This window comes from Toxorhynchites rutilus, chromosome 3 (genome assembly GCF_029784135.1).
Source record: "Toxorhynchites rutilus septentrionalis strain SRP chromosome 3, ASM2978413v1, whole genome shotgun sequence".
Classification (NCBI taxonomy): Eukaryota; Metazoa; Arthropoda; class Insecta; order Diptera; family Culicidae; genus Toxorhynchites; species Toxorhynchites rutilus.
In genome coordinates this window covers 113,536,788-113,561,511 of record NC_073746.1, presented here as the reverse complement: position 1 = coordinate 113,561,511, position 24,724 = coordinate 113,536,788, and the positions used below count along the sequence as shown (strand labels likewise).

General features: G+C 39.7%; 2 protein-coding genes across 4 annotated transcripts in view; both read left to right on the top strand.

Moving 5' to 3' along the window:
- LOC129780586 (solute carrier organic anion transporter family member 5A1) overlaps positions 1-24,724 on the top strand; it is a 198,842-nt gene that overhangs the window by 20,251 nt on the left and 153,867 nt on the right. The gene's annotated exons all lie outside the window — the stretch shown is intronic.
- LOC129773432 (protein GVQW3-like) lies at positions 5,707-6,543 on the top strand. The gene has a single exon (XM_055777040.1). It carries the CDS (start codon positions 5,707-5,709, stop codon positions 6,541-6,543), a length of 837 nt encoding a protein of 278 aa, XP_055633015.1.

The window sequence follows — 24,724 nt, the reverse complement described above, 5'->3', positions numbered from 1 at the left end:
ACCAAACAGTGACTTTTGGCGGATGCTATGGCCTCTCAACAATCAGGTGTGGATTTTCTGAGCCCCATATACGGAAATTGTGAGTGTTCACATAGCCACCGAGCTCGAAATGTGCCTTATCGCTGAAGAAAATATGATGCGAAAATTCAGCATTTTGCTGTTATTGTTCGTTCACCCAATCGACATATGCCCGACGCATTCCATGGTCACCCCGCTCTAATTTTTGTACCAGTTGGACTTTATATGGATGTAGGTGCAAGTCCAAATGCAAAATTCGCCACAATGATGTGTTTGACAAGCCCAATTGCTGAGCACGCCGTGGAATCGAAACATTCGGGTCATCCTCCACACTGGCAGCAACAGCAGCAATATTTTCGGCCGAACGCACATTACGATGATGCACAGGTTTCACAATATCCGCTACGGATCCAGTTTGTTCGAATTTACGCACTACATTAGCGATTGTGTGTTCTGTAGGCCGTCCATGACGACCAAAATCCGTCCGTAATGCTCGAAAAACATTTGCCGGTTTTTCATCATTTTTATAGTATAATTTAACAAAATTAACACGTTGTGCGATGCTTAAACGATCCATATTGTAAAATGGCAAACATTCAACTAACGATATGACGCTTTGGTTGACAGCTATGTCAAACGGTTGTCAGTGCAGGGCTGTATACTTTCGGAAGCCCGAAATGGAGAACCCTGTAGAACTGCGATCAACTTTAGTGCTTTCTCACCAGTGAGAAATTCACCAGCGTTTACATATGCTGAGTTTATTCTAGTTATATATACCTCGAACAAGTGTATCATATTTATTCTCACTCGTTTACATCTATTTCCACGTGAATAATTTCATCTATAGCTATAGATCTCCCTAATGTAAACCCGCCATAAGTACATCCGAAGCAAAATTAAACTTCCAAAATAGTACTTACTTTGTGGGATGTTAACACATACTACAACCAACCGAGTTTTGAAACTGACAACAAATGTAAATTCTCCGTTAAAAATGCTTCCAAAAAACTTTACCAAAACACATGTTAGAAAAACACACGCGAAATAGTGGCACCTACGAGCATGCGAAACTGTAAGTAATTTTCGTATACGATCCAAAAATTTACCTCACCTGTAGTATATGTCAAACCACGTTAAACTCAAACATCGATACATGCATACGTAATAAATGAGAGAGAGAAACGAATTGATTTTGGGAGAAATCACTTCAGTATGCATTGAAGTTTATTTGATGGGGAAGAATGAAATGCGAGTCGTAGAGTGAGATAGCAACTAAAAGCCCGAATGACTGTTGAGTCATATTGGCGGAGAAACCGCCGGAGAAGCCAAAACTCATTTCCAATCGAATACGACAGCGAATTTCTTCACAGTCCGCTGACAAAATTAAAAACACCACACTTGCTTGGTTCGACCGAAACATCACTCACTCACTAATCACGTTTCTTCCGTTACTCACTCTAACTTTATTACCAGAACTGAACATCCCTTATGCCGCCCCCATATATGTATCCCATCAAGAAACAAATGAAGAAGAAGAAGAAGAAAGGAAGGAAACCCTTGTTCTATTCAACAAACGCGTAATTCAATTCATAGAATGCTTGCACTGAGCTGCGTGAGTGATTGGAAAAAATCAGGAAGAATGAAAATAAAAATCAGGATAAATCAGGATAGCTCATATTGGGTTGTCCGAAAAGTTAATATCTATTTTTGGGAATACAAAAACATCATTTTCAATCAAAGCATTATAATTTAATTTTATATCCATAATTGTATGTCTTCCTTCCTTCGGGCGAAGACCGGATATGTAAGAGAATTAATACCATGCTTATAAATCCTCGCATAAGCGGAAATGCTAGTGTTTCGCCTGACTTTTTGATCGTTTATATCACTACAGAGATTTGCAGAGAAATCAATATTCAAATTTCCACTGAACTCATCATCCATGCTTTGGAATAAATCTTTACTCACCAAATGAGGAAAGTATATCAGCAGAGGAAGAGTTTTTTTTAGAATTTTCCCTAATTTTAATGATATTTAGTATGGTTATAGATATATTTACCATAGTCCCATCTTTTAAGTTTATTCAACTTTGAATCAGACGAACAAATTACATATAAAATCTTTTTATATTGACTGTCGATTCAAAAGTATTCTCTTGAGTAATTTTACACTCTGAAACGTATTCCTACATTAATAACACTGGAGATACATCTACATACACATTATCCTCAATAAAGCAATGTTATTCCTCAAACATAATCTCGTTGTCATTTCATAAATTCGTCAGACAATCTGGTTTAATGAAATTTTCTAGCAATGTTTTGGGAAGCCACGAAACAATTGAGGGTAGAAATAAAAAAGTTAAGTACAAAGATTAACTTAATGTAAGATATATACAAATGTGAGCCGGAGAACTATCATGACAGAAAACTTTGGCATGGAAACCAGTATATTTATTATTCGTACATTAAGTAACATTACATTAACATTAGGTAACATTAAGTAAAGAGTACAAAAATCAGGAAAAATCAGGACCATTTCAGAAAAATCAGGATAAATTGAGTATTCGTCAGGATATCAGGGAGTGTGCTAAAATGCCTGGGAAATTCTGATAAATCAGGAAGGTTGGCATCTCTGGACATCATAATCATTATCGCTACATTAATTGTTCTTTTTATAGCAAAACAGAGAGATCGGCTAATCAATAGTTCTAAAGTTTTTTTTTATTGTAATGGGTGAATAGAAGTACTTTCATTCGATTGATGCAAATATCTTTGGGATCTATCGAGGAATGGCGGAGCTTAAATTGCAATATTTTCTCTGTCCTCTCTCATTGTCTCTAGATCAAACGCAACATTTGGTTCGCAGTGGCAATGGCATATTTTGTAACGTGGACATGAACTTGAAGTTGTTTGTATTGAGGAGGCTTGAAGCTTTGCAGCTCATACGATTCTTAAATATTGTAACTGACCGATACTTTATTGACAGCACAGATGGGCAGAACAAATGTATGAGAAAATTGGAATGCTGCCAATTTTATTTAAATTTTTATTCTTTCAGTAATTCCAAATGAATTCGTCCTAAAAATGCAAATTTTGAGTACATGTATTTCTGATTCTAATGAAAGTTTGCATTCCGTTTGGGTTGGAGGAAATATGGGTTTTTCATGGCAATTGGATTTTTTTTGACTCAAGTGTAACTTTTGAAAAGAGCGTATCGATTACTAAAAAAAAAAATCTTTGATAATTTATATCTCAAAAACTATGAGTCGTACCGGAATAGTGTCTTAGAAAGAGTATTGATGTTAAAACGTGAAAAAATATACACTGAGAAAAAAATAGCACTCTTTTTTTTATTTACAAAAAAAACTTTAATTTGAAATATCTAAAACTAATTATTTTTAATTTTTTTCATATAAAATAGAAGTCAAGTGAAAAATTTAAAAAATGAGTCCATGTTGTTAAAGCTATTCTTGACGAACTTAGTGGAACATCGATTTTTTTCTGAATTATCGAAACTTCGAATTTTTGTATGTTAACAATCATTTTTAGCCACAAATTATGAATCCTGATGTAATTTAAAAGTGTTATCGAATCGTTGACCACCGCACGCCTGTGTCATCACCGGGAATAAGTGATAGTCGCTAGGGGCGAGGTCTGGGGAGTAAGGAGAATGCTCGAACACAGTCCATTTGCATTTTTTCAATTGCTCTTGAGTTACGCGAGCAGAATGGGGCCGCTCTTCTCGGCCTGGTTGGAACTCCTTCCGCCATTGGTTCATCATTTGAAGACTCATACACCCTACACCATACACTGAACACAATTCTTGATGAATTTCAGTACCACTATTGTTTTCGCGGTCAGAAAACGAATGGTAGAACGTAACTCATATTTGGACGATTTTTAAGCGGCAACTCATATTTGCACGATTTTTAAGCGGCATTTAAAAACCCAATAAAACACGAACGACGCGTCCGATCCGACCAAAGTTTCTTTGTAGTTTGTAGTTCCAACTTTCCATGCGAGATGGCGCTGGGGCTCTGAAATTTACTTTTTGAACGACTCTCGTAGTGAAAATAGTTGATAACGTTTACATTAGTTCATAAAATCGTGACTTGTTTTCTGACTTGGCCCCCTATGTCAAAATTGAATCGTTTATGGCATTGGGTTCACAATACGAAGATTTCTTTGTTTTAGAAGTGTTATCGCATCTCGTGGCTGCCCGAGGAAGAAAATTTACAACCGAAGCTTCCATCGAAAGGGCCACAGAGTCGTGAGACGATTTTCATTATCTCTGTGTTTCGAGAGATATTTTTTTTTCCACGAAATCCTGTTTTTCTATTGCTACTGTTATCTCCACACGGCGACATGCATCCGAATGCGGCCATGTTAAGCTAACAGTCGGCGGAGCCTCGTACACAAACGAGCTAAGGTTCTCTGCATCGAACACGACGAGATAACAGTAGTAAACAGGTGCAGACGTGACCAAATATGGTACGGGAGTGCAAGATGGTGCCTGCGTAAAAATCAAACAGAGATTCGAAGGATGTGCGTGTATGTGGATGGAGATAGGAATCCTGAATGATTCAAATAATATTTATACAAACATTTTTGAAATTGAAGTCGTAAAAGATTGTTCTGGCTCCATGTGATGAATTCACTGCAGCTCAAAATTTTGTGGGACTCAATGAATCTCTCAAGCAATATTATAATGATTAACAAACAAAATTGCTTTCCTTTTTTTTAATGTATCAAAGTGACTTTCAGTCTTTTTGGCTGGTTCGTCACTCGGATATGGTTTTACTTCGTTTCTGAAGGAAGTATGTCGTGAGTATAGATTGAATTCGTTACCTTTAGCTTGAGAGGTACGGATGTTAATCATGCCGCCAGATCGCCTCCACTGTTTATTGAATCGTTCTAACAAGTCTTTATTTAGAAGAGTTATAACTTGTTACACGAAGGGCTGATTTGTTTTTGCGCAAAATTGAACTATTCGTCCAATTTATTATAAATACAAAATGTCAAAAAGTAGTATGGTAAACATAAGTCTTTTTTTTTACAGAAGTGACGTTACTCTGGTGCGTGATTAAAATTCAGTTGGCGGATGAAGTTCAATTAAAAGCAGTACTTCATATAGGAATACTCGTATCGAACATCATTCTATATTCGTTAAACACTTACACACCGGTCAACTTTCTTTGCCGAATAAGCCTAAAGTGTAGCAATGTGACGAATGACTAACCCTTCTGCATAACTACTCCTACAGGGTGACAAAAAAGTCCGATCACACTTTTTTGGGGTCGCCTGTAGCCTACACCAAGGCGCCTAGAAGTATATCCTAAGGTGGGCCAACTGGCTAAAACGACTCTTCAGCCATCTTGGAAGTCTACTGTGTTTTGTTTGTAAACAATACACAATACGCTAGTGGCGAAGCTCGCTCGTGATCAGTCTGTCTCTTTCACGCTACAAGCAAATAATTCCCCTTCTGCTTTCTTCCGTACTGCTTTCATATACCGCTCCCCTAACCCACTTAGTGACGAAACGGCCTCACCTAGTACCATAGACCCGTCTTGGCCTACACGTTGCATCTCTCTGGTGCCATCTATATGTCAAATGAAAGGGCTAACTTTGCTGCCCAAAGTGGCAGAGTTTCGTTTCTGTGCAGTTTGTTTACATTGAGTTGTGAGCCATGGCAGAGTTAAGAGCAGCTGTTATCGCTGAATATGTGAAAGGGTACAAACCCGGACACATATTCAAACACCTAAAATCGCTCGGAATCAACCGGAAATTCGTGTACCGGACCATAAATCGGTACCTCGAGACCGGAGGCACCGAGGACAAGGCACGATATGGACGACCAAGGTCTGTGAGAACTCCAAGGCTGAAAAAGATTATACGAGACCGGATTCGCCGGAATCCCGCCCAATCTGCACGGAAGCTGGCCAGGAACCTTAAAATGAACCGAGAATCAATCCGCCTGCTTCTGCGCAAGGATTTAAAACTTACACCGTCCAAAAAACAAGTGGTTCATGGGGTTACCAAAGCTACAAAGGAAAAGAGGTACCAACGGTCGCGGGAGTTGCTCGGTTGGCGCGCAGATGACGAGATTATTTTTTCGGACGAGAAGCTGTTCGTTTTGCAGCAAACAGTCAATCGCCAAAATGATCGAGTTTGGAGTGTGAGCCTCCAGCAAGCTCCTGCGGACAAGCTGAACGTTTCCCGGTTCCAAAATAAGACGTCAGTGATGGTTTGGGGAGCCATTTGCAAGAGAGGTAAACTGTCTCTTATTGTTATCGATAAAGGGGTCAAAATCAACGCAGCGTACTACCTGGACACAGTTTTGAAGAAAAATGTTCTGCCTCAAGCTGAACTATTGTTTAAAGATGATTACTACTGCTTCCAGCAAGATGGCGCCCCATCCCACACCGCAAAGGTTGTTCAGGCGTGGTGTGAGGAAAACTTGACCGATTTCATTTCGAAGAATGAATGGCCTCCGTCGTCTCCGGATTCGTGTGGGGATACATGATGTCGAAGCTGAACGACTATAAAATAACAAATTTGGAGCAATTCAAGCGAGTTATCACGAAAATCTGGGACGAGATGCCGATGGAGCATGTGCGCGCCGCTTGACGACTTTCCGAGACATCTGAAGCTGGTTCGATCAGAGAAAGGTGGTGTAATTCCGAGATATCGTCTGTGAAGTATCTTTATGAGTTACTGAATGAAGCTATGAAAGCCAGATTCAGATGTTCTTCTTATTCTTTGAAATATTGAGATTTTCCTGTGTGACCGGACTTTTTTGTCACCCTGTACTGCCCGTACAAATGCTTTCGAGTGAACCCGGAAAAGCCTCGACTCAGTGACATGGTTGAAACCAGCCGGTCGCTGATAGCACACGATGGTAAACCGATTTCGTCGAGTATAAACTTGTTTTCGCCTGTCGGGCCATCTTGTGCATGTTACGTGTTGGTACTCCCACACCACCTACCATTCAACTAGTCCGTCCCAGCTGTATGTGTGCGCGTGTGTGTGGGTGTGTTGATTTCAAATTGCAATCCAGGCGCGTAAACATAAGTCCACATTTTACAGCAGGGCTCGGGGTCTCTCGGGTGTCGACACGATATGATGATGTAGCAGCACTGTTGCAAACCAATTGTTCAAGCAAAACGCACGACCGATGCGATGAAAAACATATTTGTACAAACGAAATTAGTGTAGGAATGGGTGTAAATTGTCGGTGCGTTTTGTGGTTGAATTCCACAAATGATTGAACAATTTCTCGCTTGTGTTCATTTGCGAGGTTTGTTGTGGTTTTCTTCAACATCCATACAGCTGGGATCGGTGTACTTGCTTTGTCTGAAATGTAGACCAAGGCTGTTCGCAGCCTTCCGGAAGAAAATCTGCTGGGTCTAAAACGAGGCTTATCAGCACGTTCCGGAAATTATGTTAATTTTACTTGGATTCCAACGGCGCATTCTGATCTCCTCTGCAGTGTCTCGCAGCAATGTCTAACAGACTGAGATTGTTTATTTATGCACGAAAGGGATTCGAATAAACAACTCGTCGACTAGCAGCTAGTATTTTGAATTGGTTTACGTTTGAACGAAATAGTTCACGATGATCATCAAGATTTAGTCGAAGGCTGAATTTTAACTTGCGCAACAAAAAAACGGTCGAAAATGGAAATGAAAATGTAAGCGGCACATTTTAAATCTATCGCCATCGAAAAGCGCTGATCCATGACACCGCTTCCAACATGTAATTGCCCGAGGACAGTAAAAAAACACTGTTCGGATAAAAATATCATTACTCAGCTGGTTTAACAGAGACACTAGCGTCAATTGACAGTGCCTGCGCTCATTAAATTACACCACTGGTGCGCGTGGGTGTTACATAAAAAACGCACAACGCGTAGGTCTCTAGAGCTGTTGCTGTAACCAGTGACACATCGGAACCATCGTTGTGCACAACATGACAGGCTCGTGAAAGTTTGTAAACATCCAGCAAGTACTCGTGAGCTTACGCGAACGTTTGACCGCAGTGCGGGTGAGGACGGAACTGAGCCCCATTTGTGGATATCATTTGTCGGTCAGTCGTCGCTCATTTTTAGGGTTACTTTTGAAGGCGTACCTCGCGATTGAGTGCGAAATATGGTTAAATTAGAAAACAGTATCGTCGTCCACAATGGGTCTCTAGAGGCAGATTTTATGGCTTTGAAATTGTTTACATTATGGTTGTATTCGGGCGCGTCTTCGTGTCAAATGGCGAAACAAAATGCAGATTTCGACCTGATTTCCGACCTGGTTTCGGTTCGCGAAAATTGAAAAGCTTCACGGACAAACAATGCATAAAGCACAAAAATTGTGTACTTGTATGGAATGCCTACAAGTTCGGTGACTGTCGAACTGGGTTCACTCTGACACCTTACGTCAGAAAAATAATGCGAAATTCCATGGTATTTCTTTCAAAACCCAGTTTCAATTACTTTTAGAAATACAGGGTTTTCTATTTCGGGCTTCCGAAAGTATACAGCCCTGCGCTGACAACCGTTTGACATAGCTGTCAACCAAAGCGTCATATCGTTAGTTGAATGTCTGCCATTTTACAATATGGATCGTTTTAGCATCGCACAACGTCTTAATTTTGTGAAATTATACTATAAAAATGATGAAAAACAGGCAAATGTTTTTCGAGCATTACGGACGGATTTTGGTCGTCATGGACGGCCTACAGAGCACACAATCGCTAATGTAGTGCGTAAATTCGAACAAACTGGATCCGTAGCGGATATTGTGAAACCTGTGCATCATCGTAATGTGCGTTCGGCCGAAAATATTGCTGCTGTTGCTGCCAGTGTGGAGGATGACCCGAATGTTTCGACTCCACGGCGTGCTCAGCAATTGGGCTTGTCAAACACATCATTGTGGCGAATTTTGCATTTGGACTTGCACCTACATCCATGTAAAGTCCAACTGGTACAAAAATTAGAGCGGGGTGACCATGGAATGCGTCGAGCATACGTCGATTGGGTGGACGGACAACAGCAGCAAAATGCTGAATTTTCGTATCAAATTTTCTTCAGCGATGAGACACATTTCAAGCTCGGTGGCTATGTGAACACCCAAAATTTCCGTATATGGGGCTCAGAAAATCCACACGTGATTGTTGAGAGGCCATTGCATCCGCCAAAAGTCGCATTTGGTTTGGTGCGCATTATGGTCTGGTGGAGTCATCGGGCCGTATTTCTTTGAAAATGAGGACGGCGAGACGGTAACTGTGAATGGTGAGCGCTATGGCCGCATGTTAATCGATTTTTTCTCGCCACAAATTAAGATATGGATACGGATGACATGTGGTTTCAGCAGGACGGCGCCACGTGCCACACAACACGACCGAACATGGCCATATTGCGAACGAAATTTGAGGGACGCATAATTTCGAGTTTTGGTGGTGCCAATTGGCCGTCCAGATCATGGGATTTGAACCCGCTAAATTTTTTTTTGTGGGGTTATGCGAAAGACCGTGTCTAAGCTCTCCGCAAACTCTTGAACATTTGAAAGACAACATTCGTGAAGTTATGGCCGAGATACCGCCCCATATGTGCCGAAAAGTCATCGAAAATTACCTTTTCCGGATCAAGGTGTGCGAGGAAGCCCTAGGTGGACATTTGAATGATGTTGTATTTCACACATAATGGCATAAACCAAACTTTAATTTGAAACAAAAGTTTCATCGAAATCATCGAATTCTAAGTGTGTTTTACTTGGAAAACCCTGTAATATCTAGATTTTCGAGTTTAGTTATCTTTATTAAATTCTTTCAAACAAATTTATTCGATTTATCCTCCATTTTTATCAATGACATCATCAAGACTACACCGTAAGCTAAAACATGCCTTTCGAACGTAATCCTCCGACATCGACTGCATTGTGCTTCTTCTATAATCGCCAAAATCGAACAATTCAACGGGTAATAATCCGAACTGTTAGGGGTCCATCTTTCGGCCAAGACGTCATGGTTGGGTCCGATGTGACGTATGACATGGTGCAACATCCTGTTGTAGGACAACGTATTAATCCTCAGAGCATTTGATCTTCACTCAGAGAAACAATTAGTCCTTCTCAATACCGATGTACAGTACTGTATTGACTTTAATACCAGCATCAATGAAACAGGTGGCATTTTCAAACCGTTGGACGCCACCAAGCCAGACGTCATGACGCCAGCCAGATGGTTTGGAACTTAAACTTCACTTCTTCCGGAACATCCTCAAATTTCTTCAGTAAAATTATCCGGTCTGTGCGGCTGTTCGATACAGCATCAATGCTGAACAACTATTCGTCTGAGAACAGGATTATCAAGGAAGCAATCTTTTCAAGCGAGTCACTCACAGTTCCTCTATCAGCTACGTAATCATGCGGCGTTTCACCCTAGCTCTGGAAGATCCGTGCGAGATGCGTGATGACTCTTCGCATGGAATTTTTCCAGAAATGTTGACTTCCTTGACAAGTTTCCTGCTGGAACATACTGGGTTGCAAGAAATCCGTGCGGACCGATTTTATCCCGCTTTGTGTACGGACCTCAGCTTTCTGGCTCGCGCTGCTTAGCACCATCCTGTAGAGACTTTTTGATGCGTAAAACTGTGGCCAAATAACATTCTACCACCTTGGCAATCTCCTTCGGCGTCTTCTGAGTAAACTCATAATCACTGAATTTACGTACATTTTCTCAAATTTACAATAAGACGATTCCGATGTTCTGATGCAGCACTTGGAAGTAACCATAAACAAATACACTGTCAACAAAAATAAGTTATTAGTTACACAGATTAACCCAATATGAAAGTTTAACCATTTTCGCATTTTTTTCCTACCGCACCTACTACAGGGTGATCCTACTACCGCTTTCTGACCAAGTCTTTGGGTGTTTATGAGCTCAATTTGTTTGTACTGCACATACTGATTGAAAATCGATCGAATTGTGTATTGCAATGATATCGTAAAATGTGCTAGTACGATACCTCAAACCAGCTGAAAACGATCTTCAGTGCACCCAAAATTAATTTTTAGCACATTTTTTGACATACTCATTCATTATAGTAAATGAGCTTAAAAATAACAAAAAGTACTCAAGCGAGAGGTTTGTGTATAGTGTATTAGGATGCCAATGAAAATGGTCATCTCGAATTTCAAAAAGTTACCCCATAAAAAATGTTCACAACCTCGAAAAAAACACCCTATGTAAAATATCAGCCCAATCGGACTTAAGGGAGAGTGGCGCGGGTCAAAGTTTGAGTTTTTTGAAAATCGAAAAATCACCCATGTGGGCAGTAAAGGACATCGGGGTTTTCGAAAAAAAATTTTGATGCCAAATGTCTTAGAATTGCATGAAACGTCGAGATCTAGTGTAATCACGAAAAAATTTTTTTTGTCAAAAATCGACACTCTGGGACTTTTATGGAGTACGAAACGAAAAGTACGGTTCTGGGTGCCAATAAAAAAAAGTTATCTCGATTTTTCATTCGAAACTTGCTATGAAGTGTTGATTTGCACGATAATATACCCTATGCAAAATATTAGCTCATTCGAACTGACATTTATTAGTGTCAGAGACGTTAAAATTTGAGTTTTTTTGAAAAACATTTATTCCTCTAAAGAACAATGATTTTTGTGAAGCACATGTTGATAAATGGGGTGTTCTTAATTCATTTGCGTTTCTGGTATTATATCTACACCCAAACTAGCTTTGGCAGAAAACATTTAATCTTCGGGAGAAAAATTGTTTTTTCGTGTGCTGAAGAGTGAATTGAGCATCAGTTTCAAAAGCTTAAAAATGTTTATATGTGTGGGAGCAGACATCTTTTACTTTTTTCATCTCTCTTTTAATTGTACTCACAAAAAAACAGGAAGTGGGTTATATCTATGGTATAACCGCAAGGGTGACGTAGGACTAGCGTTGATTTAGAGATCATTTGTTTGAAGTTGAATCTAAATCCATCCTGAATGAATGGATAAATAAATATTTGGGTGACTTCAAAAACGAGAGCGTTACGTTGGAGGCTCAAGGTTTTTCATGTTATGCATCCAATATTGGATACGAAAATTTTCTACTGATGGGGAAGAATAATTTTCAGAAGCATTCCTGTTAATTGCGATTGATTGAAAAATCACAAAACCAAATGTATTTGATTGCAGTGTTATATGGATAGAAAACATTAGAATAAACTATTTCGCTTCAATGTATTTTTCAATTCCCAGGGGAACTGGCAGAGTATTTTTCAGCAACAATTAATTCTTTTCAGATTTTCCTCGATACTCGAAGCCCACCAGTGGTTAATACTAACTCGATAACCACCTATTAATAGCACTTGATTGAAAAATATTTGGTCGCTGTGTTATATGGTTAGAAAACATTAACATAAACTCTTTCGCATGAATGTATTTTTCAATTCCCAGGGAACTGGCAGATTATTTTTCAGCAACGATTAGATCTTTCCGGAATTTTCTCGATGCTGAATGGCATCCAAACGAAAATATTCCTTTCAGTTTGGTCTGTAAAAAACTTTTCTGAACTCTTATCCATCAAATTTGGAGCCCTGAAAAGGGCAGTTGATTTTATGCTAAGCTAATAGCAAGCTCTCCTCGGATACAATGGGCCAGCTGGATGTCCTTGGGCATGATGTGACGTGTTTTGCATGGACAGCACACAAATTGTTATTTTCGAATAGGCCTCCTGCAGCATCATAACCGCGGAACTTTGGAAGCGCAAATCGGTTTTGAAGTCCTGAGCAATTCCACGAATCAAATGCTGCAAAGGTAGATGGCGGATCAGCAATTCGGTCGACTTCTGATAGCGACGAATTTCACGCAAAGTTCCCGGTCGATAGCGATGTGGTCACACTCCTCGCGGCTGGTGCACTTATCCGAGCTGCTTTCGTGGTGCCTTACCACCGAAAGACTAACGAGCTGTGTGCTTGGTCCCACACAAACGAGTCCTCACGGTGCGAGAGTAGAGTAAGAAATGAACGAAAGCAAAGGAAGCGTCATTTTATAAACCAAAAAAGTATAAAATGTAAACCCCACCCTTATTATATTCGTAGCTTACTCTGAGAGAGAAACGAATAACATCGAAGTAAGTATACAGTAAGCTTATATAATAAAGAGGGTGGGGTTTACATTCTGGACTTTTATGGCTTATAATAAGATGCTTCCTTTGTTTTCGTTCATTTCTTACTCTACTCTCGCACCGTGAGGACTCGTTTGTGTGGGACCAAGCACACAGCTCGTTAGTCCTTCGGTGGTAAGGCACCACGAAAGCAGCTCGGATAAGTGCACCAGCCGCGAGGAGTGTGACCACATCGCTATCGACCGGGAACTTTGCGTGAAATTCGTCGCTATCAGAAGTCGACCGAATTGCTGATCCGCCATCTATCTTTGCAGCATTTGATTCGTGGAATTGCTCAGGACTTCAAAACCGATTTGCGCTTTCAAAGTTCCGCGGTTATGACGCTGCAGGAGGCCTATTCGAAGATACCAATCTGTGTGCTATCCATGCAAAACACGTCACATCATGCCCAAGGACATCCAGCTGGCCCATCGTATCCGAGGAGAGCGTGCTATTAGCTTAGCATAAAATCAACGGCCCTTTTCAGGGTTCCAAATTTGATGGATAAGAGTTCAGAAAAGTATTTTGCAGGCCGAACCGAAGAAGCATTTAGCGAAAATCGTAGTGTCGATGATAATTCGATGCCGATAAGTGCCATGGATATGGATTTGATAATGAAGAATATGAAATATATGACATGATGTAGTGAATATATCCCCATATCAAAGAAATCACTTTGATGAGACTGTTTGCCGTTTGTTGTTTTTAATTGTTGGGACGAGGGGATTATTTTTGCTGAGTAAATTCCAAGAAAAAATCCATCCCTTCTTTAAGCGTGATTCATTCTGCTTCGGATCATTTCATACAAATTTCATACAAAAGATAAAGTGTCCAAGAGTTATATGATTGCTATCTATTGACTTGAAAAATTGTTTCAATAGCTTAATAATAGCTTCGAAAACAGGTTATTGAAATCATTCGTATCCGTATGTAGCGCGCCCTCTTGGAAACCCATTAATCTTATTGGAATGTGAGATGGGGAAGCTCATACTCACGTTTAAGCATTATGCTGTACTCTTCCAATTAATTTCGTTTTTGCAGGCCGAACTGAAAAATTTTCAGTCGAGTTAACTCTCTTTTACAGTAATGTTTTTGAATCCGGACGCTTTTTAATCCGGACACTTTGCATTACATTCAATATCATATCACAGCCATAACATTTTTTTCATGTTGAATTTATGCGATTAATAGTTACTAATATAGTTACTGATAGCTACTTGATAGTTACTTGATAGTTACTAATCAATCGTATTAATTCAACATGCATAAAATGTTGTGGCTGCGGTATGATATTAAATGTAACGCAAAGTGTCCGGATTCAAATAAATTACTGTATACTTACTTCGATGTTATTCGTTTCTCTCTCAGGCTAAGCTACGAATATAATAAAGAGGGTGGGGTTTACATTTTATACTTTTATGGTTTATAATATGATGCTTCCTTTGCTTTCGTTCATTTCTTACTCTACTCTCGCACCGTGAGGACTCGTTTGTGTGGGACCAAGCACACAGCTCGTTAGTCCTTCGGTGGTAAGGCACCACGAAAGCAGCTCGGATAAGTGCACCAGCCGCGAGGAGTGTGACCACATCGCTATCGACCGGGAACTTTGCGTGAAATTCGTCGCTATCAGAAGTCGACCGAATTGCTGATGCGCCATCTACCTTTGCAGCATTTGATTCGTGGAATTGCTCAGGACTTCAAAACCGTTTTGCGCTTTCAAAGTTCCGCGGTTATGACGCTGCAGGAGGCCTATTCGAAGATACCAATCTGTGTGCTATCCATGCAAAACGCGTCACATCATGCCCAAGGACATCCAGCTGGCCCATCGTATCCGTGGAGAGCGTGCTATATTAGCTTAGCATATAATCAACGGCCCTTTTCAGGGCTCCAAATTTGATGGATAAGAGTTCAGAAAAGTTTTTTGCAGGCCGAACTGAAATGAGCATTTAGCGAAAATCGTGGTGTCAATGATAATTCGATACCGATAGGGGCCATGGATATTGGATTTGATAATGAAGAATATGAAACACATGACATTATGTAGTGAATATTTCCCCATATCGAAGAAATCACTTTGATGAAACTGCATTATAAAATTATTTGTGTACGAATGCCGCAATCGATAGGCGACTCTGGGTTATTTCCTCGGAGGACTCGATTCCTCCTTTGAGCAATAATAATCTCTTTCTGGCAAAACGAAGTGGTATGAATCACATTATTCGAAAGATAAAATGAAGATGTTTTCTGCCAATTTTCTTCAACCTCCAAACATCTCTTTCTCCCGTTTGTCGTTTTTGCGTTCGCTAATCCTTTCTCACAACACACATTTCTCACTTGAGAAATTGTTGAGTAAACATCGTTTGCCAGTGCGCGTAGAGCGGGAATTCCTCAAGATTCATTGCACCTCTAATAAATTGCCGAAAGACGTGGTCTTACATTGATCACACTTGATTGAAAAATCCAAAACGAAATGTATTTGGTCGCAGCATTATATGAGTAAGAAGCAAATGATTACTCGAATATTACATGATTTTGGCGATGTGAAAATTTTTCCGTTTTTCATGTTATGCATCCAACATTGGATACGAAAATTATCTACTGATGGGGGAAAATAATAGAAGCTTTCCTGTCAATTGCGATTGATTGAAAAATCACAAAACCAAATGTATTTGGTTGCAGTGTTGTATGGATAGAAAACATTAAAATAAACTCTTTCGCATTAATGTATTTTTCAATTCCCAGTGGAACTGGTAGATTATTTTTCAGCAACGATGATAGCAACGAGGATTTCGCGCGTGTATGTGTGTGTGTCGGCTGCTCCGATGTTTCAAGCGGAACCGTGGCATCACTCTCCTCCTGATGGATTCCCTTCTGGCCTAAGGTGTACAAACAGGCTCTTGGTAACACCTTTCATCAGCGCTTTCATGATAAACGAAGTGACCTTCATCACAACAGCGACAACATGCTCCAGTCGCTGTTCAATTATAACTGAGTGGGTTTACGAGCGGCGCTCGCTTATATACCGATTGGTGATTTCAATAGCCTATTTTGAAAGCAATTTTAAGGCTATTGAAACAAGTTTTTGAATGAAAAAGTAACAAGTATATGACGCGTAGACATTTTATCTTTCGAATGAAGTGTTCATCATACCATTTCGTTCAGTTGTTTAAGAGCTATTAACGCTCAAAATCTCGGTCTCCGGCGTAACGCTTTCGTTTTCGAAACTTTGATTTTACACCCCGGTATAGAAATGAAAGACGTAGTCCTACGTCAAAAATTCAAAGTGTGTCAACGGGGATCGTGCCAATGCCGGCTAGAATGCAAAACTGTTTTACACGACAACGCTATCCACATAGCCACTGGTAGGGATTGTTAACCGTTTTTGCCGTTACCGGTTTTACCGGTAATACCGGGGGTCATTTTTCATTACCGAACTACCGGTAATTTTACAATCAATAACCGGTAATTTCGGTAATTTAATTTTTACAATAATATTTGCCTTTATGTCGCTTCGAAATATTACTCGAGAATCAAAATAAGATCGAAAAAACATAACTGGTAGTGTTGCGCCGATTCTAGGACCTCCGAGCTTCAGCTTCAGAGCTGCTCGATCTGAAGGCGAGACACAGTATAAGCTTCAGCGATAAAGAACAGACAACGATAAAGGAATTGGTTGATGCCCTCGAACCAGTTCTCATCGCTGTTGAACTGCTATTCTTTATTTACAAAGACAACAGGCTATACATAGATGCCCTAATGCTTCATAACTACTACTACTACTTATAATACTACCACTACAAACTACAACATTATAAATATATACTACTGTAACTATTCAAGTTAATTAAGAGCAATAGAATGCATTTTTTTGAGGGACGAACGAGATTTGTAGTCGATGATCTCTTAGACATGAATCCATGTTGTTCATCGGCAATGTAGCTGTTGCAAGCATGGGAACTGTAATCCAAAATAATTATCTCAAACAGTTTGGAGATAGCGCATAGGCAGGCAGTTCCTCGGTATTTCCTGACGTCCTTCCTGCAACCCTTCTTGAATACCGGGAACACGAATGACTTCTTCCACACATTTGGAAAAGTACCACAGAGGATGGAGCGGCGGAACAAGATGCTCAACGGTGTCGAGAGGTTGCTTGAACACTTCTTCAAAATAATAGACGGGATACCGTCTGGTCCAGCTATGCTATGGCGGAAGAACTGCACCCTTCATGAACCTGACGTCGGATTGCAATTTATGTTAGAAGAGCTATCGGAGCAACCATCAGAAATTTCAAAGCGACTGCTTGGAGCCCTGAAGGAAAGGATAAACGTTTTGTGTAGGCAGATTTGTTTGCGTATATGAATAATCATTCTGCTCGTGGTCGTGACTAGGATTGGGCGATCTTGGATCGATTTATAGAAGATCGATCTTTTCCATTTCGATTTTTTGGATCGATTCTTTGTACTCGAAAAAATTGCGAAGATCGATCTTTTTCTTCCGATTTTTTAGATCTCAGAAAAACTTTTTATAGATTTGTTTTTCAGTGTAGCACGGACGGATTTATGGGATGTTTGCTAGCTGAGTTCTGAACAAATACCTGTTGTTGAATTTCTAGTAATAATTTTCAATTAATTTATTTATGACTATGACCAAATTGCATTTCCCAGAGCATTCATATTTCAAGATGCAATTTTTCTGAGCTTTAAATTTTTTAGGCCTTTATAATGAGTAACAAAATTAAATGTCTTTGATGTTTGAATAGAAATATAAAATTTGTATTCCCTGTTTAAAGAAAAGACGGCTCTCATATAGAGTAAATAAAGATATTGTGAAAAAACATTTGGTTTTTCAAAGATCGATTCTGTGGTACCGATTTAATCAGTGGATCGATCCCTACGCCGTTTAGAAAATCGATTCGTCAAGATCGAGTCGCGACATAATAAATGATGACTTCGGCGTCTTCTATCAAATGTCACGGAATGCATTGATCAAGCAGGCATTTGAAATCGTTCGTGACTTCAGACTTCAGTAGCTGGACAACAAGAGGGAAAATATCCATTGGACGATGCAGAACCTGCAAAATAGTTGAGCATCAAGAGAAAAGTTGAACGACGATTGCAGGAATCAAAGGTATTAACAGAGGGCATCAGGGGCAACTACATGACAATAGTATTCGATGCTTTTCGTACTGTACACCCAACATCATTGAACTATGAATATGCGTTTTTCTCTCCTGGAAATTTTGTTCATGAGATCCAATTAAGATCAGAAAACGACAAAATTAACATTATTTTTGTCCCTAAGTAGTAGCAAAGTAGCTACTAAGTAGCAAAAACTTGGAAAATGTTTTCTTGTAAACTAATTATTATCAATAAAAGTCGTTTCTTCATGAAAATGGTTTATTTCAAAGTATTTTTTCGCCGGCAATTTACCGGTTTTACCGGTAAAGAAATTTTCATTACCGAATAACCGGTTATTGAAATTTTGGCACGGTAATGCAATCCCTAGCCACTGGTGCTGTTGTATAAATGCGTGATAATATTACGCCTCATTATAAAATGAAATTGGAAAGTGTTTTCTAAGAGTAAAACCGAGAGCATAACGTGAATCTTTTTCGGTCTAGGCCGAGTATGTGGCAAAGTATGCGAAAAGCTTTAATGCGTGCCTATTTGCAACGTGTCCCTTGTTTCGCTCGCTCATGTTGAATTTATATTGCAATATCATATATATTATACAAATGCTATACCAGTATTTGAGAGTCATGACATTTTCTGTTATTTTCCATCCTTACTACAGCGTATCCTTATACTGGTTTATATACCCAATTTTAACCCTTTGTATTTCGTATTAAATTTGAACAGGGGTATCGTACTGGTCGTTATCATTTTTACTTGGAAAAGCAGTGATGTATAACTTTGTGAGATTATATGCAGTATATTCATAACTTGTGAGATTATGAAAGATGAACATGATAAATTTTTTTTGGTAAACTTCAGATAAGTATTTACTAAAAATGTGTTCCAATGTGTAACTTTCATATAAAGAATATGTGTAAAATACTTTCTTCGCGTGTATCCTTCGAAACAGTCCTTATAAACCCAATGCAACTCTGGTTTTCGCATATATATTTCGCATATAATAATTGGTTTGATGTCTTCCACCTTTAACAAAGGGCGAACACGAGATTATTGCGACACATTCAACAGGGCATAACTTTTTTTTTACCATTGGGTAAAAATCAACCAAATTTTGCACACTTTCTCATTGATGTGTATTGTCTACATGCTGTCAAACTCGAAGTCGTGTTTTTCGATTCAACGAAAATGGAGGTGAACCAACGCGAGTCGAGAGAACAAATTCTTTCCAAACACCTGGAATTTTCTGACCTGTCGCACCGGCAGTTGGGAAAAATGTTGAACATTCACCATTCAACCGTCTCCAGAGTGTTGAAGCGGTTGACGTTGGACCACGGCAAAGGAGCTGGAAGAAAACCGGGACCGGAGAACAAAAAGACGGAGGAAAAGGTGAAGCGGATGATTAAAGCAAATCCCAACGTATCAAGCCGTGATTTGGCTAAAAAGATCAGCATTTCGCAGAGCTACGTCCAGAATGCAAATAAGAGAGCTGGACTACATACATACAAGGTACAGAACTTCCCAAACCGCGATGAACGGCGACAATCGACGGCTAAAACTCGGGCACGGAAGCTCTACGAGAATATGCTGACAAAATATGGCTGCTGTGTGATGGACGACGAAACGTATATAAAAGCCGATTTTAAGCCATTTCCGGCGTTGGAGTTTTTCACCGGCAAGAGCAGGTTCGGTGTGGACGACAAATTTAAGAAGAAGAAAATGTCGAAGTTCGCCTCCAAATAACTCGTTTGGCAGGCCATCTGCTCTTGCGGACTGAGGAGTGAGCCTTTCGTGACAAAGGGCACAGTAAATGGCGAGTTCTACAAATCTGAGTGCCTTGAGAAGCGCCTTTTGCCGTTCTTGCAGTAGCACGACGAAGCTCCGCTATTTTGGTCAGATTTGGCATCATGCCACTATTCTAAAAGTGTCCTGGAGTGGTATGAGGTCAATTCTGTCCATTTTGTTCCAAAGGACATGAACCCGCCAAACTGTCCGGAGCTGCGCCCGGTGGAGCAGTACTGGGCAATAATGAAGCGGAAACTTCGGAAGAGCAAGAAGACAGTCAAAGACGAGAAGACCCAATCGGGGCTTTAAAAAAAAGTTTTTTCTGATGCCAAATGTCTTAGAATTGCATGAAACGTCGAGATTTACTGTCATCTCGAAAAAAAAAGTTCGTCAAAAATCGATTTTTCTCAGACGAGAAAACGTCTGAGTGCCACGTCAGGAAAAGCAACAGGCGCATCACGCCACGTTTCGCGCCAATGAACGAGTTGATAGCTAAAACTAATAATCAGCATTTTTAGGCTATAAAAGAGTTAGCGCCATGTGGCTCAACCTCTTTTTCGCGTGTAGATCGGTGCAGTGAGGTTTAAGTATTTGACTTTAAGAAAAGTGAATAATAAAGTGTTTTTTAAAAACTCGTTTGTTCAAAGAACAAACATAACTGGCGCAGTCGGTAGGATAAGTATCGAAGTGAACTAAAAGAGACCCAGCGACAGGAACCGAGAAAAGCCACGTCATCCAACAGGGGATTAATCACCAGGAACGACGCTTCATCGAGGAACGACAGCTAAGGCCCGCTTCGATCTTGTGAACACATGTGGAAAATAATAACGTAAGTCATTTTTATCCTTTTACTGTGGAAAAATTGCAAAAGCAAGAAAATGCCTAGCAACCGATCAAGTGAAATTGAGCAGCTCCAAGCTACTGTGGCTGAGCTCCAAGAAATGCTGCTTAGCAGTGGAAGACAGTTTGACAATTATAGACTGCCTGACCCGATTCGAAACATGTCTGAATTCACAGGCATCAAAAAGGAATTACCTGCCTGGCTTGAAGAGCTAGAAGAAATATACCAAATGTACTTAGTGAAGGGAGACAACAACGCTCCCGACACGATACCCAGCCACTATATGAGGGCTATTAAAAATAAAATAAAAGGTGATGCGCGCACCGTTCTATGCGCAAACGGAAATCCTAATACCATACCTGGCATAAAACGGGTTCTGTCGGAAATTTATGGCGATCAGAAAGATCTAGCCACAAACTTGTCTCACCTATTTCACATGAAACGAGGTGATAGAAATAACCATAAATTTTATACGGATGTAAAAGAATTATCCACAAAAATCAAGATGAACCTATCGCTTAATCCACTGCAAACAAATGATCTGATTGAAATACTAATAGTTACCAAATATTTAGACAACATAGGCGAGCCACTCGCATCCATAATAAGACAATCCAAACCTACCACATTAGAAGATGCATACCAATCGGTATGCATCAACCAAAACGCTGAGGTGCGAAATCGCCCATCATACAGTAAATTCCCACGACAAAAAGACAACTACAAAGACAAACCGAACAGCAACGGCGAAGCGAAATCCAATCCCCCTCGCTTCAAACCCGCGGCAAAACCATTTCATAAGAACAAAGCCGAAGTTCACAATAACGAAGTGAACGACGACACCGACAACGACAAAGACAATGACGATGACGATGACACTGCAAGCGAAACAGGAGACGAAATAAATTTTCAAACCGTTCGTGTAGCAAACATGCCAACATGAACTTTATTCCATACCTGCGCCTGTCCACCACGAAGGGATATTTAAATTTCCTAGTGGATACTGGCGCTAATAAATCATACATCAACCCTGAGCACGTTAATATATCGACAAAAATTAAACGACCAGCCGTTATAAATAACAAGAACGGAAAGTTTCTTATAGATCGCGTGGTAAACACAAATTTGCTCCCGGAAGTATCCGATGAAAAACTTCCGTACTATGTCTTCAGATTTCATGATTTCTTTGACGGCCTTATAGGCTATGAAAATTTAGCTGCCATGGGTGCGGTAATCGACACCTCCAGAGCATTTGTTACATTTAGTAATCGTAGATACACGGTGTCAAAATATTTCCCCACTTCTATCAATTTCCACGGCACCGATGAAAACCTATTCGAAATCTGCACCACAACGAACGGCTCATTTTTAATTGATAAGGAAATCAGTTTGAATCCTAACGTAATTTTAAAACCAGGCGTTTATGAAGCAAATAATTATAAAGCTTTCGTGCATCTAACCAAGAAAGGTGAACAAGGCCACACGGCACTTCAGCCATTCCCTAGTGACGCTTTCGAACTAGAAATCAATCATCAGAAGGTAAATCCTCGTTTGAATTTCCCATCAGAACACCTGAATAACGAAGAGAAAAATGCTTTGATCAAAACACTCAGATCATTCAAAGACGTATTCTTTGCGGATGATGAAAAGCTAACCTTTACACACGAGGTAAAGCATTCTATTAATACAACGGATGAAAAACCCATCCATCAAAAAACATATAAATATCCTTACCACCTCCGTAAGGAAGTTTCAACCCAAATTACAAAAATGTTGGAAAACGGTATAATTAGAGAATCCTCTTCACAATGGACCTCCCCCATCTGGGTCGTACCGAAAAAACTCGACAACTCTGGGAAACGAAAATATCGCATTGTTGTCGATTATAGAAAATTGAATGAAAAAACCCCGGCGGATCGATATCCGATTCCTGAGGTGAGCGAAATCTTAGACCGACTAGGAAAAGCTCAGTATTTTACAGTGCTCGACTTAGCTAGTGGTTTCCACCAGATTGAAGTCGACCCTAAAGACATCCCGAAAACCGCTTTCAATATTGATAATGGCAAGTACGAGTTTCTTCGTATGCCATTTGGACTGAAAAACGCGCCTGCGACTTTTCAGCGTCTTATGGATACAGTGTTGAGAAAACATTTAGGGATCCGATGTTTCGTCTATATGGACGACATCATCATTTACAGTACTAATCTTCAAAGTCATTTAGAGGACATCAAAAAAGTTCTCCAAACCCTTAGGGATGCGAACTTGAAAATTCAATGTGACAAATCCGACTTCCTTCGAAAGGAAGTAGCTTTCCTAGGACATGTCGTCACAATAGACGGGGTAAAACCCAATCCTAATAAGATAGAGGCTATAAAGTCTTGGCCTCTACCAAAAACCTCCAAAGAATTAAAATCGTTCCTCGGAACTATAAGTTATTATAGACGATTCATTCCTAAATTCGCCCATATTGCAAAACCCATGACTTCAAAACTCAGAGGTAAAAATAAAATCATCGATATTGATCATGATTACGAGAGAGCATTTGAAGAGCTAAAAACAATCATGACAACAGAAACACTTTTGGCTTACCCTAACTTCGATAATCCGTTTATTCTTACAACGGACGCATCAAATGTTGCCATTGGGGCAGTTCTAGCTCAATTACATGACGGAAAGGAACGGCCTATTGCATACCTATCCAGGACATTGAGCAGAGCTGAAGAAAAGTATTCAGCCACGGCGAAAGAGCTTTTGGCCATTTATTTTGCTGCCAAAACCTTTAGACCGTACCTTTATGGTAGAGAGTTCACGATTTATACGGATCACGAACCTCTTACAAAGGAATTAAAGTTAACAGATTCCACGGGAAGAGTTACAAGACAAAGGCTCTACTTGGAACAATTTGATTTTAAAATAATTTATAAGAAGGGCAAGCAAAACGTTGTTGCTGATGGCCTTTCAAGGATTCCACGCACAGAATTGAACCTAAACGAAGAACTATCTAATCAATTTTTCGATAATGACCCGATCTATGGACCAGAGATCATTAATAAATATGCGAACCAACTACTTATTTACAGAGCAGATGATGCTGCAAAGAGTCCATACCTTGCGTGTATGGTTTTTCCAAACCATTTTCGTCATGTATTTCACAAACCTGACTATACGGAAGACGACATAAAAGACATTCTGACAAGACACTTAGATCCGACGAAACTAAATGGTATTTTTGCCGACCTGAATATTGCCCGAATGTGCCAACACATTATCGATACAAATTTTAAAAATATTAAAGTTCATTTAACTAATATCAAACTTCCAGATTTAATTTCAGGTACCGATCAGAACGAATTTATAAGAAAATGTCACAGCTTCAATCATCGTGGATACAAACTAACATACGAGGAAGTACAGAAGTCAGTCTTCTTTCCCCGCATGTTGGCTAAAGTGAAAGAGTTCGTCAAAAACTGCGAATCTTGTAAATTTGCTAAGTATGAACGAAGACCATTCGTTATACCTCATTCTAGACGAATCTACAATGGACCATTCGAAAATGTTTTCATAGATGTCTTTATAAAGGAGACTGAAAAATTTCTTACTGTTGTAGATTCATTCTCAAAATTTGCACAGATTTACAAGATCATGCATGAGACAACAGATGAAATTCAAGAAACACTAATAAAATACTTCAAAACGTTTGGCATTCCCAAATTAATTACTTGTGATCAAGCCACAAGCTTTCGAAATTCAAAATTCAAAGAATTTTTGGAAAATTATGGCATCTC